Source organism: Globicephala melas, chromosome 16 (assembly GCF_963455315.2).
Source record: "Globicephala melas chromosome 16, mGloMel1.2, whole genome shotgun sequence".
NCBI classification, from domain to species: domain Eukaryota; kingdom Metazoa; phylum Chordata; class Mammalia; order Artiodactyla; family Delphinidae; genus Globicephala; species Globicephala melas.
The window spans coordinates 5284594-5306876 of record NC_083329.1 but is presented as its reverse complement, the minus strand read 5'-3'; the positions used below and the strand labels follow the sequence as shown (position 1 = coordinate 5306876).

The 22283-nt window shown below is 51.1% G+C and overlaps 1 protein-coding gene across 3 annotated transcripts in view; it reads left to right on the top strand.

Moving 5' to 3' along the window:
* The first annotated feature begins 836 nt into the window (after window positions 1-836).
* The window catches only part of DOCK1 (dedicator of cytokinesis 1), a 523633-nt gene continuing 502186 nt past the window's right edge, over window positions 837-22283 (top strand). For all 3 annotated transcript variants that reach the window (XM_060286253.1, XM_030832075.2, XM_030832074.2), the window contains exon 1: window positions 837-985. In XM_060286253.1, the coding sequence (XP_060142236.1) occupies window positions 940-985 (46 nt within the window). In that variant the 5' untranslated portion in view covers window positions 837-939. The remainder of the gene's footprint in view (window positions 986-22283) is intronic.

The following is a 22283-nucleotide window of genomic DNA, read 5'->3' as shown; positions in this document are numbered from 1 at the left end:
GTGTGTCTGCTCCAGGCCAGGCCTGGGGGCTCCTCTCCAGGCCAGCATCTCTTCCCCTCTTTCCCCACTTCACAGACCTTGAGTCCTACTCAGCTAGCGGAAGTTTCTGGGGGCCCGAAGAGGCTGAGGTCTCTGGGCCCCAGCGGGGCCTTGCCTGCCTTTCCTTCCTGGCCTCTCCGGGTAAATGCACTCATTCCACACTCCAGCAAGAGGTCACCTCCCCTGTAAGCACTCCCTGCCCAGGACTGCACCATCTCCTCCCACCAGCCTTGGGTGTCCCTGCTCAAGCACTGGGAGCCGACCCACCTCTTGTTATTCTGCTCATCACCTCCCCACCCCTGGCTTGGCTAGTGTGGTGCTCCTAGCTCACCCGGGCACTGAGTAGGTGCTCAGTTAATGGTTGTCAAATGAATGAATGAACCACGTGCTCTGGAAAGGCTCCTCCCAGGGAACCTGCGGGTTTGCTCAGCTCCAGGCCTCTCCCCCCAAGGCGGAAACTGAGTTGGGGACATCACATCACCGCGCGCCAGTCTAACCAGGGGCTGTTGCAAGCCACAAGCCTCACAAATTGCCAAGAATCCCCCTGCCCACCTGCCGGCCAGGGCGCACCCCTCTGAGAGGGGTGTATGAGATCCAGCCCCCGGGAGGGCTCCGTGGACAAGGGGGAGACGACGCCCCTGCGGGGCTGCTCCTCGGGGGGTGGGGTCGTGGGCCACGGACCCCGGCCCGCCGCCGTCCCGCCTCCCGCCGGCGCTCCCGGCCTTTCCCATCCGGCCCGCGACGCTCCGCCCGCCCCGCCCCACATGACACCGCCTCCGCCGCAAACTTTTTCCACCCCATCCTGTCGCGGCTCGAAAGGAATGGAAAATGGCGGCCTAGGCGCGGAGTTTCCTGGCGGAGCGGCGGCGGCGGCCTGGGCGCCGGGACGCGGGCGGCGGCATGACGCGCTGGGTGCCCACCAAGCGGGAGGAGAAATACGGCGTGGGTGAGCACCTCCCGCGCGCCGCGCTCCGGGCCGGCGGGGCGGGGCGGGGGCGCCCGGGAGCCTGTTGCCGGCGGCCCGGGCGGCGCGGGCGGGACGCGGAGGGGCCGCGGAGGCCGGAAACCCGCGTCCCCGCCCTGCCCGCCTGAGGGTCCGTCTGCGGGCACTGCGCACTCGGACCCCGGGCGCACGCTGTTCCCGCGCCCGCTCCGGAGCCCGCGCGAGCCGGGCCGGGGACACGCGGGGGTGGGGGGAGGCTTGTGTCACTTCCCGAGGGTGTCCCCTCCGACATCCAGCTCTCGGGCGGGCACCCAGGCGGCGGAGCCTTCCAGCCCCCGGGGCTGCCCCCGACGCCTCGACCCCAGCTGGGCCGGGCCGGGCCGGGAGGCCCCGGCGGCATTGTTCGGCCGCGCCTTTTTGCTTTTCGGATGAAGTTGTGCTCAGTGTCTGCGGCTCCGGGCGGACAGTTTCAAGTTGCAGCGGCCAGAGCGAAGAACTGTGCTCTCTCCCGGTGGGAGGTGGCGTGTGCGACCGGGGCTGGGCGATCGCGCCGCCTGCCGCTCGGTGGTCCTGCCCTGGACGGCGCGGGACCCTTGGAGACCAGCGGCCGAGCGCTCCGGGGTCCCCGGGGCCGGGAGCGGGTTGCGAAGGGCGGGACCTGTTTTGGCTCCGCTGTTCTTTGTCGCTTCCTGGGGGGAGTAGGGAGGGTCGGCTGCAAGTTGACGTTTCGGACCAAGTACACATTCCAGAGTCGGAGGCTCTCCTTAATGGCAAAGCAAGCAGCCCCCCAGGCCCCGTGCGCCCTGCCGCCCTCCTGGCGGGGGTTGGTAGCCTGGACTGCGGAGGCCTGTGGGTGCTTGCCTTCTCTTAACTTGCGCACCGGAGGCTCTGTCTGGGCCCGCGGCTGGTCTCCCCCTCCGCACGGCTTCCCAGTTGGCTTCAGTCCCTCTTTCCTCCTGCTCTGCGATCCAGAGGCGTCCTTGACCACCTCTTCAGCCAGGCTGCACTCTGCCTGACTTGGAAGGCCTTTTGTAGCCTTGGCCTCCCCTCCGAAGCCAGGTGGTGCCCTCCTGGGGTTCCAGACCCTGCGGCCCGTCCCGCCCTCCCCGCCCTCCCCTCCCGACCCTGAGCCTTTGCGGGGAGCAGCCCACTCCCGCTGCTGGTGTGGTTCGGCCCTCCCACTTTGGGGAAGCCTGGGCGGTTCTGGTCCCAGGGCTCTCTCTTTTCTTTCTGTGATGCTTCTGCTAGATGCCAGGGACATAGAGTGGAGCTGGCCTGGACATTGGGACGGTTCTAGGTCCCCTCTGGGCCCGCAGGGGCTTGTTGCACAGGTGGCGCTACTTCAAAACCACCGTGGCTGAATCCCCTTCCCTCCCCTGTTTTAGAGATGCAGCCTCCGGGGCTCAGGCACATCTACAAAGGCCAGCAGCAGAGCTGGGCTTCCGAGTGCAGCTGAGTTTGTAAGCAGCGTCCTGTGCCCATTCAGGTGGTTTCAGCCCCGATAGAAAGGTCCTCATCGATCCACATTGGATGAGGGAGGTTTGGGTGTGGAGATTCCTGCTGGATCAACTTCGGGTGTGGGGTAGCATTGGGGGGGGTCTGGGCTGCAGTGAGCCTGCTGGGATGCTGTGTGTGAGGGGAGGGCTGAGGGCAGGCCCTCAGGGAACGCAGTGCTTAGAGATGGAAGAGAAGCTGGAGCCCTGGGGAGAGGAGGGGGCCAGGCGGGGGCAGCAGAGCCCAGACTCCTGCTCAGGACTTGCCCTCTCAGTCCTGTGTGGTGGGGACTGCTGTCCCTCCCACTTCTCAGAGGCAAAGGACAGACTAGCGCCACTAGTAAGTGCTCCATCCTGAAAGTGAACCCTGGTGGTGGCTCTAGAGTTCATGGTCACCCCTCTGTGCTCACCAGGAGATGGGTGAGGGACCTCTCTTTAAGGTCGCTTTGATACCCTTGGCTCCCAGGGTGACCTGGATGGTGTCAGTGAGAACCCTGGAGGTGTCCATACCTGTGAAGTGACTTGTGTCTCATGAGCAAAGGGAACATTCACAAGTAGAGACCCACAAGCAGGGTCTCCCCACTGGGGAGGCAGCTGTGGGGACGAACGTGGTTGTGTCCTTCCCACGGTAAGTCACATGCCTTCCAGAAGCTTTGCTAGCACTCACGGCAGTGCCTTCTAACATCACACCTTTGGCTAATACTTTGGTTTTAGGAAAACTCCAAGTTGAAAAGTTTCCAGAGAAGAAGAGTATCCTGGAGGTTTTGGAACCAGTTCTGGGAAGGATGTGAGTGGCGGTCAGGCAGGGGAGATGGGAGGGGGTCATCCTGCCTTGTTTCACCAGGTGGAGAGGACGAGACTGCACAACTCTTTCAGCGGCAGGAGGAACTTTAAATAACTGGACCCCCTGTCGGGGAGGGCGCGCAGGCATAGAGCTCCTAGAGTTCCCGATTTGGGGCAGGGGAGGCCGAGGACACTTGAGTCAGGCTGCCCTCGTGTCTGGGAGTTTGCCTGGGGAGGATCCCGCTGGTTCTCAGGGAGTGGGCTGGCTAGGAAGATGTAAGTGTTGGATGTAGAGATTCATTTCCACGAGTTTAATTCCTCTTTCTGCCGAAGGGAAAATTACTGGAAATCCCCTTTACCAACCACAGCGTTTTTTGGGGGGAGCCTCACAACAGGACTGTGTTTCCGTAGATGGGCCCTGGTGGGTCTGTGGGCGGCCAGGCTTCCACCCGGCCAGTGACTTGGCCCCTGAATGAATCACGAGGGGAGAGAAAATGGTAAAACTCCATCTCATTTGGAAACATGAATCACAGCTCATTGTTTGCAAGTACTTAGAATCTGTTAGAAGCGTTGTTTGTAAATGAGACACTTCAGTTATTTATTTACTTTGTGGAATCGGGAAAGGAGTAAACAGCTGATCTGTTGCTTGCTCAGCAAGGGCAGGAAACCCTGGTGGCCCCCCCCCTCCACATTCATGGGGACCAGCCTGTTAATTTCTCCCCTTGGGCTTGAGTTTGGTGGGTCAGTTTTTACAGACCTGGCTTATTAACATGGACGTGAACTTTGACCTAGCTGTCACACTGAGGGGTTGGACCAGATGAACTTTCCCATCATCCCCCAACTAGGCAGAGTCAAAACGTCCCAACACCAGTAAAACTGTGTTCATGGGGCTCCTGTTCTTCAGATGAGGTGAAAAGATGCAGCCGTCACATCCGAGGCTGGCGTGCTCACGTCTCAGTGACGGCATGGAAGGCAGAATAACGGCCCCCCAAGTGTCCAGGATGCGTGAATGTGGTGTGTGACACGGCAGAAGGGACTTGACAGATGAGATCATGGCTGTGAACCCTGAGGTGCAGAGCTGGTCCCGGGTTAGCCACGTGGGCCCCCAAAGCAGCGGACTTTCTCTGTTTGCTCGCACAAGAGAGATTCGGCAGAAGTGGAGTCAGAGCGATTCCGAGCCTGGGAGGGTTCCATGCCCGGATGCTGGCTGGAAGATGTCGAGGTCCACTTGCTACCAGGCAGAGGCCTCAGGGAGCTGAGGTTGGCCCCAGCTGACAGCCAGCAGGGAAATGGGGACCTCAATCCTGCAATTATAGCTGGATTCTGCCAGCACCCCTGAATAAGCCTGGAAACATTCATCCTAGATTATCCCGTGGAGCGCAGCCGGCCAGCACCTTTACTTTGAGACCCATAGCCACTGGGTGTCTGACATGGAGCACAGTAAGATAATGAATGCAGGTGGTTTTCCACTGCCAAGGGTGTGATGATTTGTTATGGCAGCAATAGAACAGGAATGGAGGTGGTGTGGAGAGCAGCTGGGCAAGACTACGGTTCTCTTTCCACCCTTTAGCTTTGCTAGAGGCAGATTGAACGAACACCAGTGACTTCAGCGTGCCCTTCACTCTCCACTCCAGGCAAACCTCAAAAAGGGGATGTGGGCACTGGCACCGAGACATCTTTAACTTCTGGCTCTTAATTGTTATGTGGTCCTTGAGCAAGTTATTCCTGCTTTCTTAGCCTCAGTTTCCTCATCTGGAAAGTGGACCCAAGCCTGCCTACTGCAAAGACCGGTGGGGATTCACTGAGATAATGTCCTCAGAGCGCAAAGCCCTGAGATCAGCGTTTGCGATAAGCCAGGTACGCCATGGAGCGGTGCTTTTAGTAATTTTTTATTTAATAAAGTGCAGTTTAGAAATGTAGTGACAAGTGATTTCCTGTTTGGATTTGACAGTCATGGTGGCTGGAGGGATGCTTCTCTTCCAAACTTGTTGTCTTAATGGTGTGTTTTGCCCCCATATTAGGGGGATGTGACATTTTGCTTGGTGTTAGGGATTGTGACGTGTGTATTCAGATTAGCCCTGCGCGATGATAATTGCTAGGAATGGTGTAATATCCAGTAAATTTGGGAGCGTGAGAGTTGCTGAGAGATGCTCTTTGTTGCTTAGAGTAGCAAGCAAGCTGCTACTTTGGGGGAAGAAAAATTTGATTTGCTTGCAAGTAAATAGAAATGCAGACATTTTCATTCACTGGAGTTGCAGAAAAATGAAATTAAGGCATATTATATTTCTACAAACCTGATTTTACTTTGGAAACACTATAAAAATTTTAAATTTATTGTAGTGCCAGTGTTGGCCCAGAATATCAGACGTCTTATCAGGATTGTCTTAGCGGGTGTGAATAGTTCTTTCTCTTGTTCTCTTGTGACCTCTGAGGATGCAGGTGGTGCAGACACGGAGAAAGAAACAGGCAGTTGTGAGTCCTGTGCTGGGTACAGCTGAGGAGCCACAGTGCCCGAGGGCACCTGCCATCTCTCTGTCTCTCCTCTCTTTTTCTCTTTCTTCCCTTCTTCCTTCTTCCCTTTCCCCCTTGTTCTTTCCTTCGTTCCCTCCTTACTCTCCCTTTTTTTCTTCATTCACTTTGGGTTTTCAGATAATTACAGACCCAACAGTTGTAAGAAATAGTACAGAGAGACCCTGTGTACCCACTACAATTTTTCCCCAAGGTTATATCTTGCAAAACTGCAACACACGGTATCAGAACCCGGATATTGACATTGAAGAAGATCCAGAGCATTTCCATCATCCCAAGGACCCCTCCTGCCCTTTTGTTGCCAAACCCACCTCCCTCTGCCCTTCCGCATCCTCCCTGGCAACCATGAATCTGTTCTCTGTTTCTGTCATTTTGTAATTTCAAGAACGTTCCATGAATGGGATCTTGCGGTATGTAACCTTGTTGGATTGCCTTTTCTTGCTGAACATAATTCTCGGGAGAGTCATCAGGTTGCTGTGCGTATCCATGGTTTGAAGGATGTCTGGGTTTTGGCTGTTACTAGTAAAGCTGCTGTGAACATTGACGCACAGGTCTTTGTGTGAATGGAAGTCTTCATCTTCCGGGATAACTGCCTAGGAATGCGGTTGTTGAATGGAAAGGTAGTTTGGCTTTTTAAGAAACTCCCAAACTTTTCCCGAGCGGCTGTGCCATTTTATGTTCCCACCAGCCGTGTGTGTGTGTGTGTGTGTGTGTGTGTGTGTGTGTGTGTGTGTGTGTGTGTGTGTGTGTGTGTGTGTGTGTGTGTGTGTGAGAGAGAGAGAGAGAGAGAGAGAGAGAGAGAGAGAGAGAGAGATCCAGTTTCTCCGCATCCTAGTCGACATTTGCTCTTGTCCCCTGCATCGGCAGGCGAACTCCCAGCCACTGCGCCACCAGGGAGGCCCTCATCAAAAACTATTCAGCCTTTATCCTGGCCTGTTTGCTGTTTACAGTTGCTGCTGCCTTTCCTCAAGAGTGTGATGCACAATTTCTATGCCATCTTGCTGATTTTGTTTAACTTACGTGGCTACTAGGTATACTTTCAGGTATAAATGTAACTGTTGTGATTTCCGTCCTGAATTAGGGTTGCCTAGCTGCTGTAAACAAACAGCCCACCGTTTCGCTGGCTTCATACAACGAACGTTCCTTTTTCCTTCACGTCGCAGACCACGTGGCTGGTGGGGAGCGGGCCGGGAGCTCTGTTCCATCAGGTCATTCAGGGACCAGGGTGTCTTCTATCCTGTGGCTCTGCCCCCTGGCAGGATCTTGGGCTCCTTGCCTTTTAATTTGGGGGTGGGGGAAGAAAGAGATGAAGGCTGGTTCACAGGAGATTTCTTCCCTGCCAGGGCTGGAGGTGGTACCATCCTTCTGGTCGCATTCTTTTGTTTAGAGCTCCGTCCCTGGCCAGCGTGTGGGACCCAGAAATGTAGTCTTGCTGTGTGCCCTGCAGGAGGCTGATGTGGAGCTCCTCCGAGTGTTTTCCGTTGATCAGCAAGAGCTGTGATGGAGCGGTTAGCAACATGGGCATTGAGCAAGGGGGTTGTAAGATCTCATACCTTTTAGTCCCTGAGAATCCTTTGGCGGAACAGATGGCCAGACCCCTACAGAGATGTGAAGAGATGTGAATGGGGACAGATGCCGCCTTTTTCTTTGAGGTGTATTCCACTACTTATGTCCCGTAGATTTCAGGGTGTTCTTTGCTGTGTACTTAATCCGGACGGCTGCTGGGGTCAGGGGAGTGGACCGTTGAGCATAAGGAGAGCTCTCTAAATCGGTCACCTTCATATTTGTGGGCAGTTCCTATTCTCACCACCCTAAAATGTGTGCAGCACCCCAGACCCCGTTCCTGGGTCTGTTGAATTCTTTTGACCTCAGAAGATGGTTACTAAAGCCTGCTAGTGAGAACTGTGTCTGCTTCTAAGCGTTAGCCTTTGTTAGAATGGAGTCTTCATTTCCTTTTTCTTTTTAATAATTGAAGTACAGTTGATTTACAATGTTGTGTTAGTTTCAGGTGTACAGCAAAGTGATTCAGTTAATATATATAATATATTTATAGAAATAAAGATATATTCTTTTTCAGATTCTTTTCCATTATAGTTTATTACAAGGTGTTGAATATAGTTCCCTGTGCTCTACAGTAGGTACTTGCTACTTACCTGTTATATATATATAATAGTTTGAATCTGCTAATCCCAAGCTCCTAGTTTATCCACCCCCTGCCCCCTTTTCCCCTTTGGCAAACATAAGTTTGTTTCCTATGTCTGTGAGTCTGTTTCTGTTTTGTAAAGAAGTTCATTTGTATCATTTTTTGGATTCCATATATAAGTGATAACATATGTGTCTTTTTCTGTCTGACTTATTTCACTTAGTATGATAATCTCTAGGTCCATCCATGTTGCTGCAAATGGCATTATTTCATTCTTTTTTATGGCTGAGTAGTATTCCATTGCATATATGTACCACCCCTTCTTTATCCATTCATCTGTCGACAGACCTTTAGGTTGCTTCCATGTCTTGGCTATTGTGGCTAGCGCTGCAATGAACGAACCTTCATTTTCTGAAATAGCGCTTGTCTTTATGACCAAGCAGGCACTGAAAAAGGCTGTAAGGGTAAATCAGTCAGAACTGCAGTAACTTCAAGTGATGTGCGGGGATTTGATGGTGTGGGATTTTAATGAGCGCTGGACCAGGAGTCAGAAGGCCTGGAGTCCAGGCCTGGGTGCAGCACTTAGTGCCACCTTACTGACCTCCCCAACCTCAGGACCTGCACGGGGCCCTGGGAGAGTCCCAGAGCCTGTGCTCACCTCTCAGCTGCCCGCGAGGAGCTACAGGGATCACGTGTGCGGGAGAGCTTGCCGCCAGAAAAAGTACCGCTCGGATTCGCTTACTGTGTGGGTGTTAACTTCCTATAGAGAAAATACGCAATTTCTGGTGATGGTTTTCTTGACTTTTAATTGGAAGAGGGCATTGTGGCCTCGTGAGCTTTCCTTTTCCTAAAGTTTGCTAATTTGTATTTTATTTGTTACAGACAAGTTGTCTGGTGATGGACTGGCATCGTGGGCAGATGAGCATTCTGAGTGAGCTGCTCACCTGGGCAGTTGAACCTGCGTGTAGGTAGAGAGGAGGAGCGATGGAGTGATGGCGTAATTGTGTCCCAGCTTCAGGGATGAGCACAGTGGTCCTCAACCACAGGGAATTAGCCATAGAAGAAAATGGTGCCTTCAGACAACCCCTTCCTCCCTCCCTCCCTCGCCCCCCCACCTTCCTGTTTACTTGACAGCTTTGTTCCTAGACCTCGAGGATCCAGAGACACCCCATGTCTCATCTCCGCTGGATTTTTGCCATTCAGTGAATTACTCAGAACTCTGCGGCATTCGGAACTTTGGGGTTTGCAGGCATGTGGATCTGTTCGGTTCCTTTTTCACGTTCAGTTTGTCTTCTGAGAGTGTGTCCTCCATCCCAGCGCTCGAGGTCTCTGATCAGACTCCGGAGACCGTGGTGCTGCCGCCTCCTTGGCAAGGGCATCCTTGAAAACGCCCCTCCCGGCCTTCTTGGCCTCCTTTCCTACTGCACTCCTGTCCCACCGGCTGACTGGCTGGTCCCAGGTCACGGTCTGCAATTTCCTGCCTCAGCTCCATAGGATCTGTGCCACATCCGGCTCATTCTCCCCCCCCCCCCCCCCCCGGCATTGCTGGGCTGCCGAGCCCTTCCGGAATTGACCGTCCCCGTGTTGCCAACCTCGGGCTGCGGGACAGGGTTGTGTGAGGGCTGAGGCCCCAGGGAGAATGGTCCTCAGTCCCCAGGGCCTGGGAGTCTTGAGGGACAAGGGAGGGGAGTGGTGGAGAGAGCGTGGGGAGGGGGCAAGCGGGCCCCGGGGTCAGGGAGTCAGAATTGAGGAGACCAGAGGCCAGCCTCCCCCAGATCTCACAGCACTCTGGTTTCCCTTCTTAATTTCACCAGCCAGAGTCCCGTTCAGATTTGGCTGATAGAGCGGTGGTGCCCAGCAAGGGGTCCGGAGCAGCTGGCCTGAATATGGGGGAGGGAACCTGTCTAAGGCTCAGTGCCTCGTCCCTCCAATATTCAGCGACATCCCTGCAAAGAAGGTCCTTTGAGTGGAGGCTGCCCGGTCTAGGACCATAGTGCTGGGTCGGGATGCCCCTGGGGCTCTGAAGCCCGTCTGCCCCAGTTTACTCACTTGTCGACCATGGATGACAGTAGTTTCTGCCTCACAGAGTTGCTCAAGGGCTAAATGGGCGAATTCATGTAAAGCAGGTTTTCTCGACCTGTGTACTAGCGGCGTTCTGGGTTGGATGTATTTTGGTCTTGGGGGGCAGCCCTGTGTACTGCGGGGTGCTTGGCAGCGTCCCTGCCCTCCATCCACTAGATCCCACTAGCAATCCCCTCCCTTCAGCGGTGACAACCCAAAATAGGTCCAGACATTGCCACCTGTCCCCCTGGGGGCCAGGTGGCTCCCACTGGTGTCAGTAAAGTGCTGGGCGTCACCCCCACCTCCTAGTCAGCACTCTGTAGTTGTTTGCTGTAGTATTGTGGCTGTGTTGTTAGAAGCAAAGTCTTTGCCGCATATTTGGGAGGAAAAGTTAGAAACCTGCAGGACTTGTTTCCTGAGGGGTGTGCTTTGGGCAAGGGGGCTTGGAGGAGGAAGCCTAAGGGGGTTGGTGGAGGGGTTAGCGGGGCACCTGGGCTGTCTAAGGATGTTCGGGAGACAGCTATGTTTCTTCTTTCTGAGAGACAAACAGCAGTTTTGAGGTCATGTCCTGGGAAAAATGCACAGATTACCAGGGGAATTATGGTCCATCCCCAACATTCTGTCTAAGAAATATCATTCAGGCTGCCCACAGACCTTCATAAATACGGGAGGTCCGGCATTCGCTCTTGGAGTTTTATTTGCTGGAATAAAGGCACTTATCAAGACTCCATTTCCCGCCCCCCCCCAAATAATAACTTATTTTCTTGAACATAATTGGCTTAACCAGGGGCAAATAATGATTTAGCAGGAGAGAAATGTGGTTATTTTTCTTCCAAATTGATGTGCTTCTATTAACTTCACAAGATTAATTTTCAAGTCCTTCTAACATCATGTGTGTTCTACTGCCCATTTTTCAAAGGCAAGAATGCGTTTTGGTCCTCCAGGCGCTGTGACCAGGCTGCCAAGTTTCTTCAGATGGTTCTTGGGGGGTATTGCTTTGAGGCAGCCTGGAGAGGCCAGGGCGAGGGAGAGGTTGGGACGGGAACCCCTACTGGGGACTCCCACGTATAACAGGGAAGAGAGCTTCCTTTGGTTGACCTCACCGACGTCTGGTGGTGTTTCCATACTGAAGTTCTGGCACATCCTCCCCTGTGTGTTCTGGCGGTGCCACAGTGCCTTTGTGCATGCTCTTCTGCCTGCCTGGAAATGCCCTTCGTTTATCTTCCATCTGTCAAGCTTTTCCAGGCTCAGCTCAACTTGTAAACCTTTCTTTTTTTTTTTTTTATTTATTTTATTGAAGTGTAGTTGTTTTGTTTTGTTTTGGTTTGGCCACACCACGAGGCGTGTGGGATTTTAGTTCCCTGACCAGGGATCGAACCCGTGCCCCCTGCAGTGGACCGCCAGGCAAGTCCCACAGTGTAGTTGATTTACAGCGTTGTGTTAACTTCTGCTGTACATCAAAGTGATTCAGTTATACCTATATACATTCTTCTTCATATTCTTTTCCATTATAGTTTATCCTAGGATATTGAATATAGTTCAGTATACCGTATACTGCTATACAGTAGGACCTTGTTGTTTATCCATTCTATATATGATAATCCCGAACAGCCAGTCCATCCCTTCCCCACCTCCCCTCCCCCTTGGCAACCACAAGCCTGTTCTCTGTGCCCGTGAGTCTGTTTCTGTTTTGTCAATAAGTTCATTTGCGTCATATTTTGGAGTCCACATGTAGGTGATATCATATGATACTGTCTTTCTCTATCTGACTGACTTCCCTTAATATGATAATCTCCATCTGTGTTGCTGCAAATGGCACTATTTCATTCCTTTTTACGGCTGAGTAGTATTCCATCGTATATACAGACCACATCTTCTTTATTCATTCGTCTGTCAGTGGACACTTAGGTTGTTTCCATGTCTTGGCTATTGTAAATCATGCTGCTGTGAACATTGGGGTGCATGGATCTTTTAAAGTTAGAATTTTCTTCGGATACGTGCCCGGAAGTGGGATTCCTGGATTATATGGCAACTCTCTTTTCAGTTTTTTGAGGAACCTCCATACTCTTTTCCATTTACATCCCCACCAACGGTGTAGGAAGTCAACTGGCCAGTCTTCCTTGATTCACTTGGGCTGCACGAGGGGCCCTTCTGCAGGCTGCTCTCCGCAGTTCCACAACATGCTTCTGTCTGTGGGCGCCGTTGGTGGATTCCTCCTTCATGTCCCCTGCTGGACAGAGGGCCCCTGGGGACAAGGGCTGAGTTGTGTTCCTTCCTCTGTTCCCTGCACCTGTGTGGTCCCTCGCACATCTTGTTGAGTGAAGGTGAAGGGACAGCTAGAGTTCATCTCGGCAAAGTATCAGGAGCTAATTTGAAAGCTGTGAGTGTGTGTATCTAGGTTATTACAAAATATTGAGTGTAGTTCCCTGTGCCATGCATTAGGTCCTTGTTGGTTCTCTATTTTATTTTTATTTAATTAGTTAATTCATTGATTAATTTATTTTGGCCTCCCTGCCCCGCACGCGGGATCTTAGTTCCCCAACCCAGGATCGAACCTGCGCCCCCTGCAGTGGGAGCGTGGAGTCTTAACCACTGGACCGCCAGGGAAGTCCTGATTATATCTGTGTTATATATAGTAATTGCTAGACTCTTAAAGCCAAAAGGGCAACATTGTCTTGGTTTTCTAATTGAAGGACCAGGGCTGTGAGGGTAGAGCTCGGCTGGGACCCTCTGTGGCAGGCCCCCTTAGAGCTTTAATGAACACAAGAGGCCTCGGAAGTGCTGGGAGTAGGGGAGGGGCAGGGAACCTTGAGGGAAAGGTTAAAACCAGTGATGCAACAGAAATCCAATTCTGTAGGATTCCTGCCTCTTCAACCGTGTGTTGCCTCCAGTTGAACAGAAAATAAAACCTCCATTTTACAGTTTTCACCTGACCAGTAGTTACCAGTGGGGACCACGTGTGGTCAAGGGCTCGAAAACATTTGTACAGTTTCCCCCTTCGACCGCTGTGATTTATAGGCAGGCACTTCAAGGTGGGATTAACGTGGAATGAGCCTTCAGAGTGAAGAATCTAAGTGCCTGGGAATAAAGTAGTGGATAAAAGTGTTTCTTAAGGACAGAGTTTTAATAATCATGGCATAAATAGTATAGCAGTAGTTACTTACATTTTTGAAGTCGATATTTTTATTCACCTAACAAAGTCTGCCGCTTACCTGCAAATACGTGCAGCGGCTTTGCAAACGTGCTTTAAATGTGTCAGCCTACAACAAGTTTTGGACCAGCTTATAAAATTTTCATTGGGCTTCCCGCCTTTGTCACTGACTTAATAATGATTCCTCTCGTGGCTGGCATTGCATCACAGCTGGAAGAAATGGAATGGTGCTGTTGAATCTTGTTTTCATTTTTTTATGAACACTTCTTGTTTCATACAGCCCACCTTGCTGGGCAGTGGGCCATCTGCCCTCAGCTTATGCTCTAAAATACTTTTAATTATGTGTGCGCGCACACAACCACACACACACACACACACACACACACACACACACACACAAACCTGGCTGAAATCCTGGCATTACCTGGTCCAGCTTCTCCACTTTACTCTTCTTCTTACCTTTTCTTACCACTCAGGGGATTCATGGGTACATTTCTGAACATAAACACGTGGCAGAGTATGTGTGTCATAGCTGCACCCATATGGACAACCGAAAACCTCGAAGGGCAGGAGAGACCAAACGAAGTGATGTTATTAGAAAACCTTTCAGGGACCCTTCTAGAGCAGGGATGCTTCCAATTTCTTCCTTTTCTGAGATGACAAGTGGAGGGAATACCCAAAAGTTCAAGTAGAGATGACTTTTTTTTTAATTGAAGTATAGTTGATTTAAAATGTTGTGTTAGTTTCAGGTGTACAGCACAGTGATTTAGTTTATATATATATAATATATAAAGTATATATATATAATATATATAAATATATATATAGAATATACATGGGACTTCCCTGGTGGCGCAGTGGTTAAGAATCCTCCTGCCAGTGCAGGGGACACGGGTTCGAGCCCTGGTCCGGGAAGATCCCACATGCCATGGAACAACTAAGCCTGTGCGCCACAACTACTGAGCCTGCGCTCTAGAGCCCGCGAGTCACAACTACTGAGCCTGCATTCCTGGAGCCCGTGCTCCGCAACAAGGGAAGCCACCGTGATGAGAAGCCTGTGCGCCGCAACGAAGAGTAGCCCCTGCTTGCTGCAACTAGAGAAAACCCACATGCAGCAGTGAAGACCCAAGGCAACGAAAAATAAATAAGTAAATAAAATTGATTCTTTTTTTTTTTGAATCACTTGGCTTTTCTTTTTTTTAAAATTTATTTTATTTTTGGCTGTGTTGTGTCTTCGTTGCTGCACACGGGCTTTTCTCTGGATGCGGTGAGCAGGGGCTACTCTTCATTGTGGTGCACAGGCTTCTCATTGCGGTGACTTCTCTTGTTGCAGAGCACGGGCTCTAGCTGCGCAGGCTTCAGTAGTTGTGGCTCGCGGGCTCTAGAGCACAGGCTCAGTAGTTGTGGCGCACGGGCTTAGTTGCACCGCGGCATGTGGGATCTTCCCAGACCAGGGCTCGAACCCGTGTCTCCTGCATTGGCGGGCGGATTCTTAACCACTGCGCCACCAGGGAAGCCCAATAAAATTGATTCTTAAAAAACAAAGAATATATAAAAGAATATATTTATTCTTTTTCAGATTCTTTTCCATTATAGGTTATTACAAGATATTGAGTATAGTTCCCTGTGCTATACAGTAGGTCCTTATCATTTATTTTATATGTAGTATCGTGTATCTGTTAATTCCAAATTCCTAATTTATCCCCCCCCCCCCCCCCCCCGCCTCCCACACACTACCCCTTAGTACAGATCAGTCTTAACAATGGAATGAGATTTTCTTAAACTGCCACTTCTGGTGATTGAAACGAGCACCATCTTTATCACAGAAGTCGTGGAGAGCCCAGGAGCTGGAAGGGATGGCTGACCTTGCTCTGGAGTACCGGCCTTATCAGAGGAGCTGTCCCGTGACATCAGCGGGGAGCTCCGTGACTGGAATCAATACTGTGGCAGTTTAATTAGTTATTTAATTAATCAGTCTATCTGTTTATTCATTTAGTTATTTTTCAAGCTTTATTAAGATATAGCTGACATGCAGCGCTGTATAAGTGTCAGGTGTACAGCGTAATGATCTGACTTACAGACATCATGAAATGATTATCACAGTAAGTTTAGTGAACACCCGACATGTCGTATAGATACAACATTAAAGAAAATAAAAAATAAAATTTCCTGGTGATGAGAACTCTTAGGAGTTACTCTCAGCCACTTTCAGGTATCACATACACAGTGCGAATTATATTCCCCACGTTGTACATTCCATCCCTGGTACTTATTTATCTTATAGCTGGAAGTCTGTACCTTTGGACCGCCTTCCTCCAGTCCCCCTCCTGCACCCCTCCACCTCTGTGGCAATTTTAAGTCAAAGGTTAAAAAGTCATTGGTGACCAGTGGCAGCCCTGGGAGCGTGAAGGCCTTCCGAGGATTGGGGGCCTGGCCAGTGCTGATGTGACTGCTCTGTGTCTGACCAGGCTGGGCGCCCTCTGGGGGAGCCGTCAGGGAGGCCCTGTGCCTGTAGCTGTTAGACTCCTACGACGCAGGACTAGGAAAATGGAAAACCTCCCAGAGGGGCTCTCTCTTGGCAGGTGTGTGTGTGTGTGTGTGTGTGTGTGTGTGTGTGTGTGTGTGTGTGTGTGTGTGTGTGTGTGTGTGTGTGTGTGTGTGTGTGTGTGTGTGTGTGTGTGTGTGTGTGTGTGTGTGTGTGTGTGTGTGTGTGTGTGGCGGTTGAACTAGGTAACAATGAGATTCTTCCATCCCCGAAATCGAGCCCATGGGGGAGGCACTTGGCATGTATTCAGACCCCCGGATTCCTGTTTGAGTTTGGGCCGGTTACTTAACCTCTCTGAGCCTCAGTTTGCACATCTATAAAGTGGGGATAATAATAGTACCCACTTCCGATGATTGTGGAGAGGAGTGACAGGCTAAGTGTCAAATGCTTAGCACCCGCTAATCACTTAGTACTTGGGAACACCATCCTCAGCACCACATAAGCCTGAAAATGGACCCCTGGTGACAAAGCCACCTCTGTTTAGTGTACTTTAGTCTTCTGTTTAAAAAAAAGAAAAAGGAAAAGATTAAAGATTACAGAGCTATTAAGTAGAAGCATCGGATTTCCACGTATATTACTTGATGTTTGTTCTCGGTTCTAAACTATTTGCAAGCTTCAGTCTGAATTTAGATATCCAGGAAAAGTAGACAAAAGAAAAAAAATTAAACTTTGAAAACCAACATTTTCACAGAAGTATTTGCATATATTTACATATTAACTTGAGGAAAACACAGTTCCTGATACTTGCAATATCGTGCTTGGATCCTTTAATCCACATTCTAGGATGGAAGGTGGAGGATGTTGTGGGTTAAATTGTGTCCTCCCACACCAACCCCTGTTGCCTCAGACCGTGATTTTATTTGGAAATAGGGTCGTTGGAGAAACAATTATCTTATTAGGTAAGATGAGGTCATCCTGGATTAGAGTTGGCCTTTTATTCAAGATGACTGGTCCTTAGAAGAAGAGGGAGACCCGGGAGAGACGACGTGAGGACAGAGGCAGAAATTGGAGTTAAGCTGCCAGTAGCCAAGGGACACCACGGAACGCCTGGGGCTACCAGGAGCTAGAGGCTGCAAGGGAGCACCCTCCCATCAAGGCTTCGGAGGGGAGCACGGCCCTCCCCATTCCTTGATTTTGGACTCTTGCACTCCAAAACAGTGAAAGAATAAATTTCTATTGTCATAAGCCACGAGGTTTGCAGTACTTTGTTATGGTGGCCCTAATACAGAGGATTAGGGCAGAGATGCATTTGAGAAACAGGTGAAAGGGAGTTTCTGGTCTCCATTCAGTGAGGAAGCTGATGGTCAGAGACCTTGTGTCCCGGTATATTTTGCATCATCTTTTTAGAAGATTGTCAGGAGACTAAGGTGGTGACTGATGTGCAAATATGTGATACTGTTTGTAGGTTTTTGCTCTCTCTTTCATTTGCTTTTTTCTTTCAATTTGGATGTGATGTGGAGTTTCTTGGGCAGAACTTGAGGCCGATAGAAAATGCTTAATAAACTACCATCCCTCCCAAGGGTGAAGGCACTGAAATGTGCATGGAAGTTTCTTCTGGTTGGCAGCTGGCTCTTTAGTTGGCATCTGAGAGGTGATCTCTTTCTTTCCCTCCAGAGAGACCATCTGAATTCCTTCATTCATTGCTTCATCATTATAAGTAGACACTGAGTCAGAGCTTCCATGGAAGACACCCTTCTAGGTGCTGGGGACTCATTGAAGTACAAGGCAAACGTAGTGTGTGCCCTCGGGTTGCCCACCCTCGGGTTGCCCACCAACTAGTGGGAAAGGCGGACATGGGACCGGGTGGTTACAATGCTCGGAGTGAGCGCTCTCTAAGGGTGAGGGCGCCTACTCTGCAGGTGGGGGACCCCTACCCAGGGGCCGGACAGCCTGGGAACGCTGGCAGGAGCAAGTATCATTTCTAGAGACCCAGGGCCTCCAGCAGGTACCCAGGGGAAGAGACGGGACACGTGGTCTCAGCAGAGGGAACTACATGTCCGAGCTTTGGAGTTGGGCTGAGTGGCTTCTTGGAGAGGCTGAAAGAATAAAACATGAACAGAGTGAGGACATTGCCTGGATTCAGAATTTAAAACAGAGTGAGGTGATGGTCTCCAAGCCCCAGGTGGAAGGAAGGAGGCTAAGGAAGGGAGGGGGAGCATTGGACCCCTTTCCCTGGCTTTCAGCCGTGATCCATTGCCAGAGCTGTGTCCTGGGCGGATGGCCGGGCTCTGCCCCCAGGGGCCTCCGCAGAACCTGCTGCCTGACTTGTAAATTTGTCTGGCATTATTAAGTCTCCAACCCCCAGTTTACTAGAAACTCAGGAGAAACGGGCTTCCTTTCTTCCGTTTATAAGCATTATTTTGCACAGTTGCCGCAGAGCCACGATTGCCCTGAGCCAGAGGGTTTGATCTGTTGAGTCTAGACTGGTGTTATGGTTAAGTATTTAATCAGGTCACCTTCAGAACTTGGCTGTAAGCATTTAATCTCTGGAAGCATTTTCATATGTCTCGTTTGAGGGTGGCGTCTCTGTCCGGAAGGACCACAGGGAAGGCGGAAGGAACTAGGTTTGCAGCCATGTGTAGGTCTGTCAGGCACAGATGAAAATCCTTGCAAGTTTATTTGCGTCAGAATTGATTCTGCAGCTCGTTGTCAGGTCCTATTATGGGCTGGATGCTTGTTGGGCTGAATCCCAGAGGGGTAAGGGACCCTTTGCAGTTGGACCGAGCTGGGGGTGAATTCTGGCTATCCGCCTTGCTGATTGGGTAATTTTTAGAATTTACCTTACCTTCCGTGCCGTGGAGGGTGAATTTGCTCCCCTATAAACTGGGGGTAATAGCAGTTGCTACCCTAGTGTTGGCATGGATTAAAAGTCGACACCCAGGTCATGCTGTTATTTATTGGAGTTGCTCTCAAGAGTCTAGGGTGACGGTTACAGCGATGGGGATGCAAAGTGTTTGCCCTTGGCCTTGAAGGGGTCTGGTGCTTGGTTGTGGGCGGTACCCTGTCTGCGAAGCTTCACTGAGGACTCCTGGTGCGCCTCGGGGATGCTGAGCTTGGGAAGGGAAGCACAGAGGGAGCACCCGCTGGCGGGGAGCCCGTGGGAGGTTCTGCCTGGGCTGCAGCATGGGGTGCGGGGGGGAGAGGACAGGGGCCGGGCCAAGGGCTTGCAAGCCAGGTTAGGGGGTGGGAACTTGGTCCTGAAAGCCGCGGGGGCGGGCGGAGTGGGGAGGCAGGCAGGGCAGCACGTATGGCACAGTTGTCAGGTTATGAATCAGTGGCAGGATTTACAAGAAAAGTGATGTGCTGGGGGTGAGATCCACATAACGAACCATTAGGCATGATATGGTGAACAGTTCAGTGGCATTACTACACTGACAGCCTTGTGCAACGTCCTGCATCTAGGTTCAAAACATTTACATCTTTCCAGAGAAAAAGCCCGCACCCATTAAGCTGTTTCTCCCGCTTCCCTCCTCCTCTGAGGCCCTGGCAGCCACTCAATCTGTGTTCTGTCTCTGTGGATTTACCTGTTCCGGATCATACAACATGTGACCTCGTTTGTCTGGCTTTTTGGGCTTGACATAATGCTTTCGAGGGTCATCCACATTGTAGCGTGTGTCAAGGCTTCATTGCGTTCTGTGGCTGAAGAGTATCTCATTATACGTATCTATTACCATGATTTGTTTCTCCACTCATCTGTTGAGGGATATCTGGGTAATTTCCACCTTTTGGGTATTGTGAATAATGATGCCATGAACACTCAGGGATGAGTATTTGTTGGAACGCCTGTTTTCAGTTCTTTTCGGTACCGACCTACGAGTGGAATTGCTGGACCATATGGTAATTCTGTGTTTAAATTAGTTGCAAGATTCTTGGACATAATGGCAAACGCTGGCTGAGCAGTAAAGATGCCGGCAGCACGGAGTCCTGGACAGGGTCAGGGGTCAGCTTTGGAGTGAGGGGTTCTCTTGGGCGTGTTAACCACACACACAGCCTGCTGAGCGAGGTCCCTGTGTTTTGCTGGAGCCGTAATGTGTAGGGTCGCCCGGGACCCCCTGCTCTGTCTGGTACTTCAGGAGGCAGCAGCTCTGACATCCAGGGCAAGGTGGGGTTGGAGGTGGCTCCCAACATTTCATGGGGGAAGATTACTTGGAAGAAGGGCGAGGGCAGTACGGGATCTCAGCCTGCAGACCCACGCTTAGACTGGTTGGGTGTGTCACTGACCTGTGTGCACTTCTGATAAGAAGCAGGTGTCTCTCAGGTACAGCAGGGCCGGGTGTTAGGAGGAGGACTGGCAGAGGGACAGGGGATAGTGCCCGTGCAGGGAAGTTGGACTTGGGTCCTCGCCCATCTTTACCGCGTTCCAGCTGAGTAACCATGGGTGAGTTACACGCCTCCGTTTCTTCATCTCTCCACACGGTGTGGTTAGGAATCTGCATCCTAGGGCCATGGTGAGGATGTTGTGAGCTAAGGGGTGTGAAGTACACGGACAGTGCCTGCCAGGCGGTGAGCATGAGTGATGGATGACAGCTATCGTATTGGTTCCGTAGGGCTGCCATCATAAGGTGCTGTAACAAGCTGGGTAGCTTAAAATAACTGAATATATTTTCTCACAGTTCTGGAGGCCAGAAGTCTCAAATCAAGGGGTTGGCAGGGTGGGTTCCTTCTGGAGGCGCAGAGGGGGAATCGGCCTTTTGCTTCTCTGCTAGCGTCTGGCAGTCCTTGGTGTCCTTGGCCTGTGGCAGCGTCACTCCAGTCTCTGCCTCTGTCTTCACATGGTGCTCTGTCTGTGTTTCCCTGAGTCTCTGTCCACAATTCCCTTTTCTTGTAAGCACAGTAGAAAACCCTAATTCAGTCTGACCTCATCTCAAATTAATTACATCTGCAAAGATCCTATTTCCAAAGAAGGTCATTTTCCTAGGGACTGGGGATTCGATATTTGAATATAACTTTTGGGGGGACAAAATTTAACCCACCACAGCTACTAATTATGAATGTTTCAAAATAAACCGATCAAACAGATATAATAACCTTGATCAGATCGGTTTCCAGGTTAGTAGAAACCCCATTTCCAGAAGGTTATTAGGGAGGTAACAGAAGACCACAAACCTGGGTGAGTGCTGACGCCCTGGGAGGACACGCCCATGCCGCGCTTTCCTAATGCTGTCTCGGGACAGGCCTGGGCGATAGAGTGTGGACAGAGTTCCTCCATCTGGATACCTGCTGGAAGCTTCCATCTGCTAAAGCTGAGCTTCTCTAACTCTTGCCTTGCTGGGCTGACAGTTACAGCTCCTAGAAGTTTGGGGAACCCATGGTGGGGAACACTGTTTGGATCTCACTTAGGTGAGACTGGGGAGCTTCAAACAGCCTGGGGAGGTGGGCAGATCATTGCCCTCTATCTCAGAGATCAGACCCCCTTGAAAAGCCAGCCAGGGCTTCTAGGAAAGGGATTTCTACAGCTTCCAAGGGGAGCCAGGCATGAACTGATAAAGTCTCTGATATGTCCAGTCCCTTTCTGAGGATTGGAGCTCCTCAGGAATACGGTCTGGACAGTCTATTCCCAGATGACCGTGGACGGGAAGGACAGCAGTGTTTTTTCATGGGAAGCCTCTCATGGGCTCCGACTTGGAGAGACATGGATGGAGCTGGAAGGACAAGCCCCTGACCTTGGGGGTGAGGGGGTCTTCCATCTCCGGAGGACCTCACGTGTTGGATGGGGCGGTCAGCTTTCCGGGTTTTCTCTGGTTCTTTATGGAAGCCAGCCTGGAGGGGGCGGGGCTACAGCGCAGAGCGCCTGCATCCAGGCTGGTGTAGGACACAGCTCGCATCTGCAAGAGCTGCAGTGTTTTCATCTATGAGCAGTTGGTGCACCTGGACCCTGTCTTTTTCCTGGTGTGGGATTCAGGGAAAGAAGGATGGAAAGCGCTTTAAGTGGTGCCTGGTGTGGGCTCCAGGCGCCTTTCTGGAAGGCATTAGAAAGGCAACAAGAGATAGTCAGATGTTAAAAAGGCATTAAGTCTTTTCTTTTCTTTTTTTAAAACGGTATTTCTTTTTTAAACTAATTATTTTATTTATTTTTGGCTGTGTTGGGTCTTCGTTGCTGCGCGCAGGCTTCCTCTAGTTGCGGCGAGCGGGGGCTACTCTTCATTGCGGTGTGTGGGCTTCTCATTGTGGTGGCTTCTTTTGTTGTGGGGCGTGGGCTCTAGGCACACGGGCTTCAGTAGTTGTGGCTCACAGGCTCTAGAGCACAAGCTCAGTGGTTGTGGCGCACGGGCTTAGTTGCTCCGCGGCATGTGGGATCTTTCCGGACCAGGGCTCGAACCCGTGTCCCCTGCATTGGCAGGCGGATTCTTAACCGCTGCGCCACCAGTGAAGTCGCAGCATTAAATCTTTTGTTAACAGGATGGAGTGGAAGTGTGGGCATATTCTTAGGGCTGGAATGATCATTTTAGAGTAGTGATGGGTAGAAGGTAATCCTCTGGAGCTCCTGCCCGTTGGATTCTAGAAGGTTGCAGATAGTCAGAGCTGAACGGCAGAATCCATATTCAGAGAGGTCTTGATTGTTTCGGATCACAGGCCCAAGGACATCAAGGGAGCCT